This window comes from Suillus discolor (assembly GCF_016758755.1).
Source record: "Suillus discolor strain FC423 chromosome Unknown F5147scaffold_7, whole genome shotgun sequence".
NCBI lineage: Eukaryota > Fungi > Basidiomycota > Agaricomycetes > Boletales > Suillaceae > Suillus > Suillus discolor.
The window spans coordinates 882,202-895,416 of NW_024541254.1; the positions used below are offsets into that span (position 1 = coordinate 882,202).

The 13,215-nt window shown below is 46.3% G+C and overlaps 3 protein-coding genes across 3 annotated transcripts; 2 read left to right on the top strand and 1 right to left on the bottom strand.

Moving 5' to 3' along the window:
- Nucleotides 1-127: 127 nt before the first annotated feature.
- Nucleotides 128-1,181, top strand: F5147DRAFT_769431 (uncharacterized protein; the record flags this gene model as incomplete). Its single annotated transcript, XM_041441044.1, has 5 exons — nucleotides 128-254; nucleotides 311-443; nucleotides 499-581; nucleotides 629-730; nucleotides 784-1,181. The coding sequence occupies 5 exons, from the start codon at nucleotides 128-130 to the stop codon at nucleotides 1,179-1,181; spliced, it is 843 nt and encodes a 280-aa protein (XP_041297422.1).
- On the bottom strand, nucleotides 1,115-5,530 carry F5147DRAFT_675770 (ARM repeat-containing protein). The gene is made up of 21 exons (XM_041435949.1): nucleotides 5,222-5,530; nucleotides 5,102-5,174; nucleotides 4,987-5,048; nucleotides 4,756-4,936; nucleotides 4,493-4,705; nucleotides 4,152-4,434; nucleotides 3,985-4,098; nucleotides 3,779-3,933; nucleotides 3,640-3,730; nucleotides 3,440-3,590; nucleotides 3,203-3,383; nucleotides 3,004-3,153; nucleotides 2,907-2,952; nucleotides 2,786-2,853; nucleotides 2,672-2,740; nucleotides 2,416-2,622; nucleotides 2,183-2,371; nucleotides 1,972-2,130; nucleotides 1,734-1,912; nucleotides 1,583-1,673; nucleotides 1,115-1,527 (listed from the first exon to the last, which is right to left on the bottom strand). Exons 1-21 carry the CDS (start codon nucleotides 5,479-5,481, stop codon nucleotides 1,363-1,365), a joined length of 3,087 nt encoding a protein of 1,028 aa, XP_041297423.1. The 5' UTR covers nucleotides 5,482-5,530; the 3' UTR covers nucleotides 1,115-1,362.
- Nucleotides 5,531-5,617: 87 nt separating this feature from the next.
- On the top strand, nucleotides 5,618-7,572 carry F5147DRAFT_675777 (uncharacterized protein). Its single transcript, XM_041435950.1, has 4 exons — nucleotides 5,618-5,922; nucleotides 5,976-6,074; nucleotides 6,127-7,070; nucleotides 7,120-7,572. The coding sequence occupies exons 1-4, from the start codon at nucleotides 5,679-5,681 to the stop codon at nucleotides 7,123-7,125; spliced, it is 1,293 nt and encodes a 430-aa protein (XP_041297424.1). The 5' UTR covers nucleotides 5,618-5,678; the 3' UTR covers nucleotides 7,126-7,572.
- The last annotated feature ends 5,643 nt before the right edge of the window (nucleotides 7,573-13,215 follow it).

Sequence of the window (13,215 nt, forward strand, 5' to 3'; positions counted from 1 at the left end):
TTGGACCATAGATTAGACAGATGCAATTCAATGTGTCTGTGTGGTGACCCTTTACGTTTAGATTTCAACCGGTCTGACTCAAAGTCATGTCTGATACACTAGACCACTAGACAGGTTTCGAATAATCATGCCAGGTCTGTCATTATATTTTCTGGGTCTGTACCAGTCTGCACTTCCTTTCTTCCTCTTAAAGTCAGAGTTTGGGCACGAATCGATGGCTATCAGCTTTAGGACTGCCCGAAGGTTCTCGATGGGTCGCTTTCTACTCCAGACATAACTGGACATCAATTTTGACCCATTTGTTTTTCAGGATTGATTGGGATGCTTTCTCTCATATGCCTTGCGCTCTCCCTCTTTCTCTGGGGAGCCGGCTACTCCAAGTCGAAGAACATCGGTGCTGTGATCGTCATCCCGACAGGCGCATTCATCGGCTCGATATGGACGTAAGCTCATTCCGTTATCAGTCTTTGCACATCAGAGCTTGTCCAAATCATGCAGAATATTCACCAAGGTGGTACATAAACCGCAGCTCGTTTCAGTAGAAGCCACATGGACGTTTGCCTTGTTACCTTTCGAAATATGTAGGTCATTTTATACGAGAGGAGACCAAGTATTTATTTTTTCACAGTACTAGGTATCTTCTCCGTCAATCTCAATGTCGCAAATGTGCCTACTGCGCATACCGCCTACTTGTGCCTCGCAACACTTATATGGCTCAACGCAGCTCTGGGTATGTCGATGTCCTTTGATTGCGTGGGGGCCGTGCGCTTAACATGACTGCAGTTGTCATATACGTGACAACCATCATTCTCCTCGCCCTTCTTACTCAGGTTTTGCATGATCAGGATGTTTGGTCTCGTGACATTGATTCGAGTCCGTCTCCGTTCCCACTGCATATCATCGTTTCATACGCCTTTTCGTCTCTAACTCGACCCTTTTCCTTGGTTACCCGTCAAAACCGACCGACATCCCCTGTATCAAAGGAACACTGTCTTCCTGGCTGTACTTGCTCCCGTAAACTTCCGAACTCCTCATCTCTTGCAGACTGGCGGACTCTCGGACCAACCTTGGAGAATACTACCAGCGATGTATCAAGTAGTCCGCACTCCCTCATCAACATTCGTGTCCCGACAGCGATGGAAAGACCAAAACCAATTGCCGTCACACTTCGGTCACGATAAACAGACTCCTACTACATTATTACTAGATGCATAAATACACCTGCAAAATACTGTGATCTCAATTAAGAACCACGATATTAATTACAGCGACGCACAAACATGAAGTATCTAGTAAGATTGTACAACTAGGGATGTGAGGAGAATAAAATATGATATGAAGCCCCCTCTCGTTCCTTCATTCCTACGTCTGAAGTTCATTCTGGAGTTGTTTGAGCAAAGTGGGATCTGTCTTGTTTATAAACTGATTGAAGATATGAATGCCCCCACAGTTGCGCTCAGCTTCCTGTAATGCTGCAGCCACATAATTGGTGAGCTGCGTGATGCGAACAGGATCGTTGTCTAGGAACTGCCGGGTACGTGTGGGGTGAGCGAAAAACAACGAAAACTTCGAAATTACCGACCGTTTTTCGACGATCAAACTCGACGGTGGTTTCAGAACCTGCATAGTACGACTGCGGCACTTGATCAAGGTCCCAGTGGAGTGTCAAGGGGCTGTAATTAGTATGTTAGAGCATCAGGATGCATTGACAACATTCACCATTACAAACGTACCTGGCATCCTCATTTTCAGCCAAGCTCCTGCTCTCTTTGACCTCAAAGAACACGTCTGTCCAGAGGTTGAAGATCTCGTTCGGTAAGCGATCAAGCACTTCAGGACGACCGGTTGATACAAGAGACGCAATGCCAAGGGCAGCTAGTTTGCGATGGCGAGGCTCCGACATATGGTCGAACTGCCATGTCAGCAAAACATGTGAACGGGCTTAGCGCTTCGCGATAACACAAGACAAACCTGCCGCCACCAATGGTCCAGCACTGCTTCCCAGACTTTAGCTTCAGAGAGATTCATAGTCTCCGCTGTTGCTGATACAAGCTGCAAAAACATCTGTCTGTCTGCTAGGGCAATCCTTGCGAGCAGATATATGCATTCGGTGAGCAGACTCGGGGAGCTCTGTGAATTGTGAGCACATGCACATTGTATTCAATCAGTACAGACAACTCACCTCGTCGTGATTCAAAAGTTCAACAACGTGACTAAACAAACCAGCAAAATGCATGGCTTGGCCCCAAAGCGTAGCGGGCGCCAGCTGAGTTAGGAACTGGAGACAAACCAGTATGTCTTTCTGATTGGTCATTATGGCCTGGCCTGTAAGTGCCTTTACAAAAGCATTCATTAGCGGTTGGGCAAAGCTCTAAACACTTAGCGGCGCCCTTAGGTGAGTGATAAAGAAAGTACCTGCAAGACGGCAGGGGCGTCGACAAACAAACACGACTCGACTATAGACACTATTTTGCCAAGCAGGTCTAGATTGTCTGACAACAGGGAGACTGCTAGAGGGACCAGGTCGATGAGACCGGGTCCACCAGCATAGCCCAACGATGATGAGTTGCGAACGGCGGCAAGCCAGAGATTAAGCGCATCTTCATCGAGGTTGATAGCAACCTTTGCTCGCATTAGCATATAGCACGTCAAGCACAAATGGAAGCCTTACGCCTTGAGAAAGACCTTCTTGGACAAGGGGGACAATAAGACTGTTTAAAGACGACTGCTCCTTCATCGCCTGTAGTGCATGAGTATGACTGGTATTGTAATGTCAAAAACTCACCGAGACCAGACTTGTCACGAGAACCAAGAGTTGAGCTTTGAATAACCACTCCTCGCCCGCAGCAGTCCCTAAACTATGTTGAACAAACTGCGTGGCTAAGGAAGTGGTAATAGAGACTTACACAACTGAGGGATGCCTTCTGAAATCACTTGTGCATGTGGTATAATCTAAAAAAATGCGCATAATGAATGTGCTACAGCGTTGCACGGAAAACTTACTCGAGGACCCGCGCGTTCGATCACCACGTTGAGACTCTTGGCTAGACGCTGTTTCGCTTCCATTGTGTCCGCTTCACCCATAAGCTTTAGGAGTTCAGTAACCGCAGTAGGCAAGTAAGGTGCGAAGACATCGATGTCAAAATGGACAGTCTATATAGAATGTGAACATAGGATCGTGAATATGTAAAAAAAATCTTACATCGACACACTCCCGCAAGGCTGTGGCGGCAGTCAAACGAACAACAGAATCCGTGCCTTGACCTCTGTCTCGCAGCAAGTGGAGCAGGATGTCCCAAACATGAGGATCGTTGGCTGGTGAACACATGTCGCTAATCCATTTTCCAATAAGCCATGCTATACGGCGCTTAATGATCGGATAGCTGTGGTGCTATATGAGTGAATGTAATTGTGATGTAGAAAGACAAAGTAGACTTGCTATTGGTTCGTCTCCCTTGCTTCTGCGAGGAGGTTATGTTGCAACCATTGGCTGAAAGGAATTACCTCTTGTAGGTGAGTCGCACAACGTCCGATAGCACAGTACAGAGCTTCTTTTTGTATGACACTTGCCGAATCAACCGTTGGTTGCGCTGGAAATGGGCTCGTCGATATAGAAAAACAGGCGAACTATATATTCACCAATTATCTGCTTGAAGGTTGTCTCGAGTAGTGGCGTGACATAAACCTTGTATTGCGATGACAGAGTCATCAAGACGCGTTCACCGCATGGCTAAAAAGATGAGCCTTGTGGCAAGTTGGATCTACATGTGGAACGCACTCGCAATTCATACTCCCATTGATCGTTTTCTTTGTCTTCTAGATTGACCCACTCTTCTGGATCAGACATCCAACCCTCGAGATCTGCCAGGTTCAAGGGGATGAAACGTGTCACGAGAAGCCGGACGGCATCCTCGACAAACTCTTGCGAAAGAGCTGGGCGACTCTCATCAGCACAAGACCACAACTCCCAAAGACAGTCAATACTAGTCTCGGTTTTTGGGCCACCTTTGCGAAACGGCGTCCATCTCGAGAGATTTTCCTTGAACAAGACCATGGCCTGGAGGAGAAAACGCACCGGGAAAACCGCCGTCGGAGCGTCTATGTGGTACGATGAGCAAAGCCAGCATCAACATGGAAGTAAACTTAGAGACCTTGAATTAGCTCTGGCGGACCATTGGTGGCTTGCACAACTCTATCCCAATAGTAAAGGACGATTTCGTTACCTGTGGGAAGCTGAACAAATTTATCTGGTTTAAGTTGCTGTAGTCTGCGGAAAAATTTCCCAAAAACGCGGACATGACGAGTCAGTCTGTCAACGGACAAAAGGGTGAGACGATCTGATGGTGGGGTTGCTCTCAAGGCAAGGACGAGGTTGATTCGAAGTTCAGACAGTATCTTCAATTGTCCGGTTGAACTCTGGAAAAGTTGCAAGAACTGTATATTTGATAGTCGATTAGTCACGCTCGTGGATTCTCGCATAGAAAAAACAAACCCAAGGCTCGAGTTTTGCAAAGCCGCCTTCAGGCTGAGCAAGTCTAGGCCAGAGCCACAGAGCCATTTTTACGAGACACTTATAGATGAAATGAGCCACGATGAGATTGTCAGCGGTGCGCTGATCACTGAGCGCTAGCGGCACGAGTGCGGAAATCATCGACGACAGTTTGGAGTAGTAAGCGAACATCACTTCATGCAGTTGGTCGATGATCTAATGGAGAATAAGGCTCTGCAGTAGTGATGAAATGAAGAGCGACATGCATGAACCATTGTTTTCACGCCGGCCAGTAGCTTGACACCGCTGAACTCCTTCAGGACACTGTTGAGAAGTCCGAGACCCCTGCGAAGGGCAAGGGTTGACCGCGGGTCGCCGTTGGGAGAACCACAGAGGACTTCAAGATTTGTGCGAATAACATCCATGATGTCGGCTAGCAGGGAAGGCCTAATCGAGGGATTAACGCTGCGAACCCAGTGAGATGACATCAGAAGTACCAGTGCGTGGGGTAATCTTGGCGAGCAATTTTCGCAACGATTACTTCATTACACTCCACAATCTTATCACGTCAGTCGTAAATTAAACGAAAGTACATCGGGTGGCGATACTTGCCGTATCATCTTCCTCATCAAAAAAGGTCATACACCGTGACCGAATCCTAACTCGTTGCTCGTCTGATAAAAGTCTGCTTTATGTCAGCGAATAGATCATACATTGAAGCGAAACACGTACTTCCGTGATCTCCAGTGATTCAATGCCTTGTTTTTGAATTGAATAATGCTTTGCTTCCTCACAGGCAGCGGTACTGATCGGGTGGCGGCGATCTCATGTAAACCATCGAAAGTCCCAAAGTAGTCCAATAATTCCTCGACGCGTTTACTCGACGCGCGGACTTCGGCAGGATTTTGGGACGACGCTTGAGTGATGACTCGATACAGCTCTTGAGGATCAACGACTTTTGTGACGTGCTCAAGTTTGGAGGGTTTGGCCATATTTCTTCAAGTTGCTATCGACAAAGGATCGGATAACTCGACCCTAAGAAGAACGCGGTGCCACTAGAAGTCCGAATTAGGTCACGTTTTAAGGAAGTAAGTAATTAAGAACCAAACAGACTCAAATAACGCGTCTCGAGCACAGTTTACTTCGTCCTCTATTTGCATGAAACATTACATGTGATCCAATCCACGCCATGCCAGAAAATACTAAACGCAAGCTACTACATGATAACGAGCTCGTGGAAGACTCCGAACCCGAAAGGGAGGAAAAAAGGCAACAGATGAGGAAGCAAACAAGGAAGAAGAAACGTTTGCGCCTGGACCCATCATGGGTTGATATAGAGCAAGATGTTATTGAGCTAACTGATACCGAACTTGATCCTTCCGGTCCATCAGCTACTGTAGGTGGTCAGAGCCAGATCGACGAACTTAGTGGCGGTGAGCCTTTTTTCACCGTATCTTCAAAACTCTTGGTGCTCATGTCCTCTCAGCTTCCAGCTGTAGTCCACTGACAGAGCTGGCTTCTTCCAAGGAACTTGAAAATGCGGACCATTTTGTGATTGATACACCTCGACCTTCGCTTGTTGCTGGTGAGGCCTACACCGATCAGCTATTAAATCTCTGATTACTGAAGGGGTATAGTAATCGCTCCTGAACAACATATTAATCGCGTCAATGTACCCAATACAACGAACGGGCCCTATACCACCCAGAATATGTCCGGTATGAACCGCACTTCTACATACCCCACCCCGCCTCCTATTGCGACCCTGGAAGTGCCGCTGTCCAGCGACTCCGAGGGCGATTCCCGCCTGACACTGTCTCGCTTTGCTTTCCGAGCGCCCCTATCCAAACCTAAGATCACCGACCTCGGAGGTTTGTCGTGCTGGGGTAGTACTGTCGTAGCAGACAAACTTCCAGAATCAACCTCTGCTCCGAAAGCCAGACTGAAGCGCCCCAGTATCCATCGCTTCTCCAACGACTTCTCAGATGCGCAACTTGCATCTCTCACAACCTGCGTTAGCTGCAACTTGAAGTGGACCTCGACAAAGACTGCGAGCCAAAAAGTGATCCATATCCAAAACTGCGCAAAAAAGAAGTTCCTTTCCGATGAAACAGTTCGCATGCTTATATACAAAGAGACTCAATCATCCTCGGACCAGAACGTTTCTCAACGGAGTGACCAAAAGGCTACAGAAGTCGGTCAAAAGTCGGCCACTTTCCTGGAAACGGTTGTCAATGAAGGCTCCCGGACGAAGAAAGGCAGACGCCCTCAAATCTTGGGGACCGTCAAGTCTCTCCCTGAAACACGCGGTAGTATACTAGGAAGGGCGCGGGCCGTCCTTGATACTTCTATGCAGCACGGAGGCCCCGTCGTAGACGCTCAGGTGTCTAATTCCATCCATGGAGGTAGAAGCGATGTTCCCTGCACTCAAGCTTTTGGAACTAGCATGCTTGCTCGTCGAGTAAACTCGTATCCTCGTGCACAGTCGGGACCAGCGCTGACCCAGGCTTTCGGTGAAAGCGCCCTCGGCCACTTGCAATCTAACTTGTGCCTCGTTGCGCGACATGCTCAAACTTCTGGTCTGTGATATAAGCATAGTGACGGCGGCGTGGATCAGGGGAACGACCTACTTCTAGCGCACTATCGGGTCGAGTTCACCCCAATTTGTCCTTTCAGATGCAGATTCCACTTCAAACTACTCTTATACGCATTTAATTCCGACGAACATCCATGATTGTTATTAAATATCCGGCAGACTTGCATCGCAGTCCATCTATGCCAATCAGCAGCTTCTGCCTCATATCAGAACGTCCATACCAGGTCATTCCCTGTCATCTCTCACCATGACAACGAGCCGAGCCGGGATTGATCAATTTGTGATCAATGAGCGCTTGAACGATGAACGATTTTATGAACTGATGGCATTGATGATTGCAAATATTTTAATATCCATTGATTCTCGCTGTAGTTTGTAATGGTCTGAACGTGTCTTTCCTGCCTCTATTCATTTCCGTGATGCTATTTTGTAGCACAACAATTCTGACTATAATGTTGTACTATCGCCTTACATTTTGCCCTCAATACACTGTGGGAAGTAAATACCCTGAAAATAAACGTGAGAAACCCTGAGTGACATATCCCAGTGACGTAGTTACTGAAAAAAGAACCCGTTATTTTCAGTGTTCACGTGAGAGTCACGTCTATCAGTACTTGTGACACTGACTAATTTTCAGCGTTCACTGGTCAGTGCCATAAGTACTGAATATTTTTCAGTGATTACTTGGTCAGTGCCGTGAGTACTGAATAACTTCTTAGTGTCCAATGGACTCTTTCTGATTTCTCTGGCTCAAATTTAGTTTCCCTGCCACCTAAACGTGCACGCATCTTCATGCGCTCCACTTCTCCATTTTTGGTGAGTTTTTCTTCTTTATCAAAGTCATTCATGCTTGTCCTGGAAGGCCAGAATGACTGCTTCCCCATACAAAACTTACATCACTGCATATTCTCTGTACACATCAATGCACCTCGATGCCCTCAGCACACCACCTCAATATTCAATTCCTACGGTGGCTCAAGGAGAGCAAATAATTTGTTGAGGCGCACATGCATGCTTGGGACTACCGAAGAAGAGCGAGAAGTAAATGGAGATTGAGGAAAGTATCAGGACCTTATGTATGTCTCAACAGTTTGTCTACTTTTCCGATTGCTAATCTTGTGACTTCAACATATTCTGTAGATCATGTTCGCACTTCTGGGGCCATCTCATCAGAGAGCTTCATTAGGATTCAGTGCCTGATGGTGCGCTCGCATTCTCCTCTCTTACTTATTTCAAATGGACGCTTCATGCGATATGTGCTGTATGAATATCCAGAATAGAGACTGTTTTGCCTAAAACGTTTGAACCTGTTAGAACAACTATAAGACACCATTTCCGGATCTGAAATTGTTTCACCGCTGATTGTAAGTGCACGCTGCTTTCACTGCTGCCCCTTCGCGAACACTGCTTGCCAGTGAACCCTACTTAATACTCTTGTTCTAGTTTCCACAATGCCAAACAAGAAAATGAAGTATTGCCGTTGCTCTCTTGAATGCAAAGAACGTGGACGCCTTCTCAGTTATCGCCAGCGACTCCATCACTACAAGAAGGCAAAAATGGTCAATATATCAACTTCTGTTTCTCCCACAGAATCATCAGAAGATCCGCAGACAATGGATCTAGAGCATGAGGTCGAAGTACTTGAAGTATCCGAGTCCGATGCAGTAGCTGGCGATGTGAGCATGGGTGAGCCTGATGAAGGCCCAAGTCCAAGTCATTCGGATCACGAGTCTGATGAAGATGCTGCGAGCAATCATGCAGATGAAGTTGTTCCATATGACGAAGAAGAAGAAAATAATGACATGGACGAGTCAGACTCTGTGATAGGTGGCCATGTAGATGCTGAGGTCGAGGCACTGCATCATTCACTTCGTGAGTTGACTCGCTACTCAGAAACTATTTAAATGACAAAAGAGATCAAAATAATACAGGCAATACTTTGTTGACAGAGCAGGATAGAGACAACCTCCGCGCTCACAGTCTTCGCATCAAGAGTCATATGCCACGTGCAACATTCAATGAACTGCGGGAGAAGTTCAGTCACAAGATGGACATCGACTCTGAGTATAAAATGCTCAAGCGTTTCGAAGGACTCACTACCATCACGCCCATGAAAATAGATTGCTGTATCAATTCCTGCATTGCATATACTGCAAGATACAGTCACAGTGATCTATGTGACTTCTGTGGAGAAAGATGTTTTGATGTTCAAGGGAAGCCCAGACGTCAATTTTCCTACATGCCACTGGTCCCTCAATTGCAGGGTCTGTTTGCCCGAGAAGATACAGTGGAAAAACTCTTATACCGCCATCAATATGACAGCAGCCCCCATACCATCAATGACGTCTTTGATGGTGAGATCTATCAGTCTCTCCGGGACAAGTTTGTGCTGGTGGATGGCGTTCAGAAAAACTATAAGTACTTCTCTGGAAAAAATGATATCGCATTTTCCTTAGCAACTGATGGATATCTACTGTTTGGACGATATCGCAAGGGGCCTTCTGCGACACCAATCCTTATCCAGATCTATAACTTTCCCCCCACTATGCGCACCCACCACGAACATCTGATTTGCCTTGGAGTCATTCCAGGACCAAAATCTCCAAAAGATATTGCATCCTTCCTCGTCCCATTCAAGAATGAGTGTGCCAAACTCGCCAATGGCACACTCACCTTTGATAGTCTTGGGAAGCAAATGTTCTGGCTCCATGCCTACAACATTTTCAAGCTCGGTGATATCCTCGCAATAGAAAAACTACTGGAAATACGTGGCCATAATGGCTTCACACCATGTCGGTCATGTCTGATCACTGGTGTTCGAAATAAGTCTGCAAATAAGACTAATTACTACGTCCCATTAACTCCCCCTACTCAACCTAATACTCCGAACCTACACTGGGACCCCCTTCAGCTCCCCCTTCGCAGCCATGCTCATTTCGAAGAGGTACTGCAAGAGATGGATGAAGCAGACACTGCTGCAGAGAAGGAGAGGATTGGCAAGAAAAATGGTCTCCATGCAGGCCACCTTCACCTTTCTGACAGGCGGCGAGTAGGGTCAATTGACTTTGCCAAGTCCTTTCCTTGGGAATGGATGCACGTCTTCCTTGAGAATATCGTCCCAATGCTTGTCAAGCACTGGACTGGAAAATTCAAGGGTATGGACGCTGGAAAAGAAGATTATGAGATAGTTGATCATATATGGACTGAAATTGGAGCAGAAACTGCCGCTGCAATCGCAAACATTCCTGCTACATTTGTTCGAGTCCTCAGCAATATCGTGGATGATCACTCAAACTTCACAGCAGAATCATGGTCATTCTGGATCATTTACCTTGCACCAACACTCCTGCATAATCGTTTTCCGAACACAAAATACCACAAGCACCTTTGCGAGTTGGTTTGGATCATGAAAAAAACACTACAATTCTCAATCACGCATGCAGGGATCGATGAATTGGAACAGAGAATTGCAAGCTGGGTAGTCAAGTATGAAAAGTAAGCAGTCTATTGCAGGACATGGTAGAACATGGCTGATATCATTATAAGGTACTACTATCAGCATGACGAGTCAAGATTACCAGCCTGCACTCTTCCAATTCACGGAATGCTTCATATTGCTGATGACATTCGTTGATGCGGACCCGTGTGGACCACATGGTCATTTTTCCTGGAGCGCTATTGTCAAAAATTCAAAGTAGCACTAAAGTCAAGAGTTCAGCCTTGGGGAAACCTTAACAAAGAAGTTCTATATACGACGTACCTTCAGCAAGTGGTCCTTCGGTATGACGTCCAGGAGGAAGTGTCACTAAGTATTCGGAGGGATTGGTCCCAGCTAACAATGCATGAGACTGTTTTCGAAGATTGTAAGTCACCGTCCAATGACTCGAGATAACAACATAAACAGTCCTACCAGATGATACTTATGTTCTTCGTCCCCCTCGAGTGACTTCATATGAACCTGACCGCTGTAGCACTCGAGCTTGCGCTAGGCTCATATTCACTGATTTCCCGATACACGTTCAATGCCCGTCACTTTCTGATGTAACCCGCACAACCTGACGCAAACCCGACACTTTGACTAGCGGACCCAACGTCTCGGCCGCATCGGACCCGATGTTTTCCCGCGCTCTTGCCCTATCCGTGTCCCGTCCCGTCTTGCTAGCCCCACTAGGTGAGTAGTTGATTATTTCACACATTACTCACGTCGTAGCAAGCGCTATTACATGTTTTCCCATCATCCGCAGCGCCTCATGTTAGTTTACATGTACTTCAGACCCGAAATCATCGGCCGCTACTTTCGCCTATAGGGTTCCGGATTTCTATGTACTTACATATATATTGGACTGACTACGAGTATTTTCATTATCCAAGTAGTAGGGAGCTGTTTCCCGATACTTAGTGGTCAAACCCGATATTTCGTAGTTCTTAGTTGACATTGCGAATATTACCGCTCTTTCTATCCGAAATACCCGTCATTATCATATATCCGCATACCGCTTGCTTTCCCGATGTTCGCTATCACCATTCCCGCTAACCCGCTAAACCCGAACCCGAACCCGCTAACCCAAAACCCGAAAACATCGGACCCGATGCTTTGGCATCGGACATCGTAGATATACCCTCGGACTTTGTTTCTCGCGCTCGGACTTTTGACCGTTTTACCATTTCACTAACTACAGACCAATCCAATAGCTAACCCCTCGGGTCGAACGCACTTGTCTTGCAAGTATAGCAGACTAGGCTGTGCACGACCGCAACACATTTTATATTGCTGGCTACTTACTTTGTGTAGTGCCCAGCAATAGTTGTATCTCTACACCGCGATGAGCGGGTTAAAGTTGCATTGTATTTCAAGCAACTCATTGGTGGAAGGCGAATGGTGATTGTTGCACATCTCCCAACTGTGATGGCACTCTGGAAAAAAGTTCGTATTCAAAATGGTGGAGACAGTATTTGGACACACAGTGCCACCAGGTCATCCAAAAAGCAAAGGAACTTGTCATATGTTCGAGTGAGTCTACTATATCACACATTAGATCCAAACTTGACAAGGGCACTTAGTACGAACTTGAGTATGAAGACCATGTAAATGGAGCTCTTCACGTGGTTTGGTTGGTGCAGTACGGTCGTCTCGAAAAGATACTGGTTTGCTCGTTGTCGAATGACATTCAGTGGCTAGGGCTTGCTGGCAAAACTCTTCTACTTGCGCTCATTCAACCATGCCAGACTGAGGGTAGAGATGCTACCAAGGAGGAAACACGTTATTCAAGAAACCTTGCCAGCATCATTACTGACCTACGGAATGTAAAAGGCGTTATAGGAAGGGTTGAGAGTCGTGGAGAATGGACTATCATCGACCACAGAAGCAGTTTCGCAAAACCAGCTTTTGATGGTGCTGGGTATGATACAGATGAAAGTGAGGCGGTGTAAATGTTGATATATATATACATACGATCTGGAACATATACAGTGCTACTCGTCCTGGAAACAGAAGCCTACGTCTTGACAACAGAAGCATGCACAAAGTTCAGAGCTCGATGATGTTGTTGAAGGAAGTGCTAGCGAGGAGAGCTCCAGGGTCGTGTACTGAAATGCAGGGAACTGAGCAAACGATGCCAACAAATAAGTGATGATCACTTGAAGTCCAGGCGACTCACAGTGCTCCTCAGTAGACCTGATGGGAGGCTTTTCAAAGATGGCTGCATTGAAGCTTCGGAGGCCAAGATGGTCTGTGCTTCCTATGTACATCTCGTCAGCAAGTGGAATAATATGATATTTATTTGAGCGGTGTCTTCTTAGATAGATGATCTATAGATAAACACCTACAAAATCAAAAATCTCCACGGTCAGTGATTCAGACAAATACCAATGACTGATAACGTGGTTGTTCGTGGGTGGCTGTTTACACTTCCCCAAGCTATGTTCAGACAAAAATACTTCCTGTGAGGTCAGTAGCAATACCAGTCAATCCAACAGTATGGACGCAATAGAAAATAAAATAAACAGAATGTAGTCAGCCCAACGGTATGGTGATGACAAAAAGAAATTGATTCACTCCAATGGTATGGCAGTGTTTAGAGAACAGAGAAAAGTCAGCCCAACAGTATGGTACTGAAAAAAGAAATAGATT

Excerpts from the sequence above, each read along its gene's own strand:
- F5147DRAFT_675770 (XM_041435949.1), bottom strand. The coding sequence starts at position 5,481 with ATGGCCAAACCCTCCAAACTTGAGCACGTCACAAAAGTCGTTGATCCT. Across the intron at positions 3,384-3,439 it reads GCAAGGGAGACGAACCAATA|CTATCCGATCATTAAGCGCC; the intron begins GCAAGTCTACTT and ends ATAGCACCACAG. Across the intron at positions 2,372-2,415 it reads ACGCCCCTGCCGTCTTGCAG|AGCTTTGCCCAACCGCTAAT; the intron begins GTACTTTCTTTA and ends CTAAGTGTTTAG.
- F5147DRAFT_675777 (XM_041435950.1), top strand. The coding sequence starts at position 5,679 with ATGCCAGAAAATACTAAACGCAAGCTACTACATGATAACGAGCTCGTG. Across the intron at positions 5,923-5,975 it reads GATCGACGAACTTAGTGGCG|CTTCCAGCTGTAGTCCACTG; the intron begins GTGAGCCTTTTT and ends ATGTCCTCTCAG. Across the intron at positions 6,075-6,126 it reads TCGACCTTCGCTTGTTGCTG|TAATCGCTCCTGAACAACAT; the intron begins GTGAGGCCTACA and ends GAAGGGGTATAG.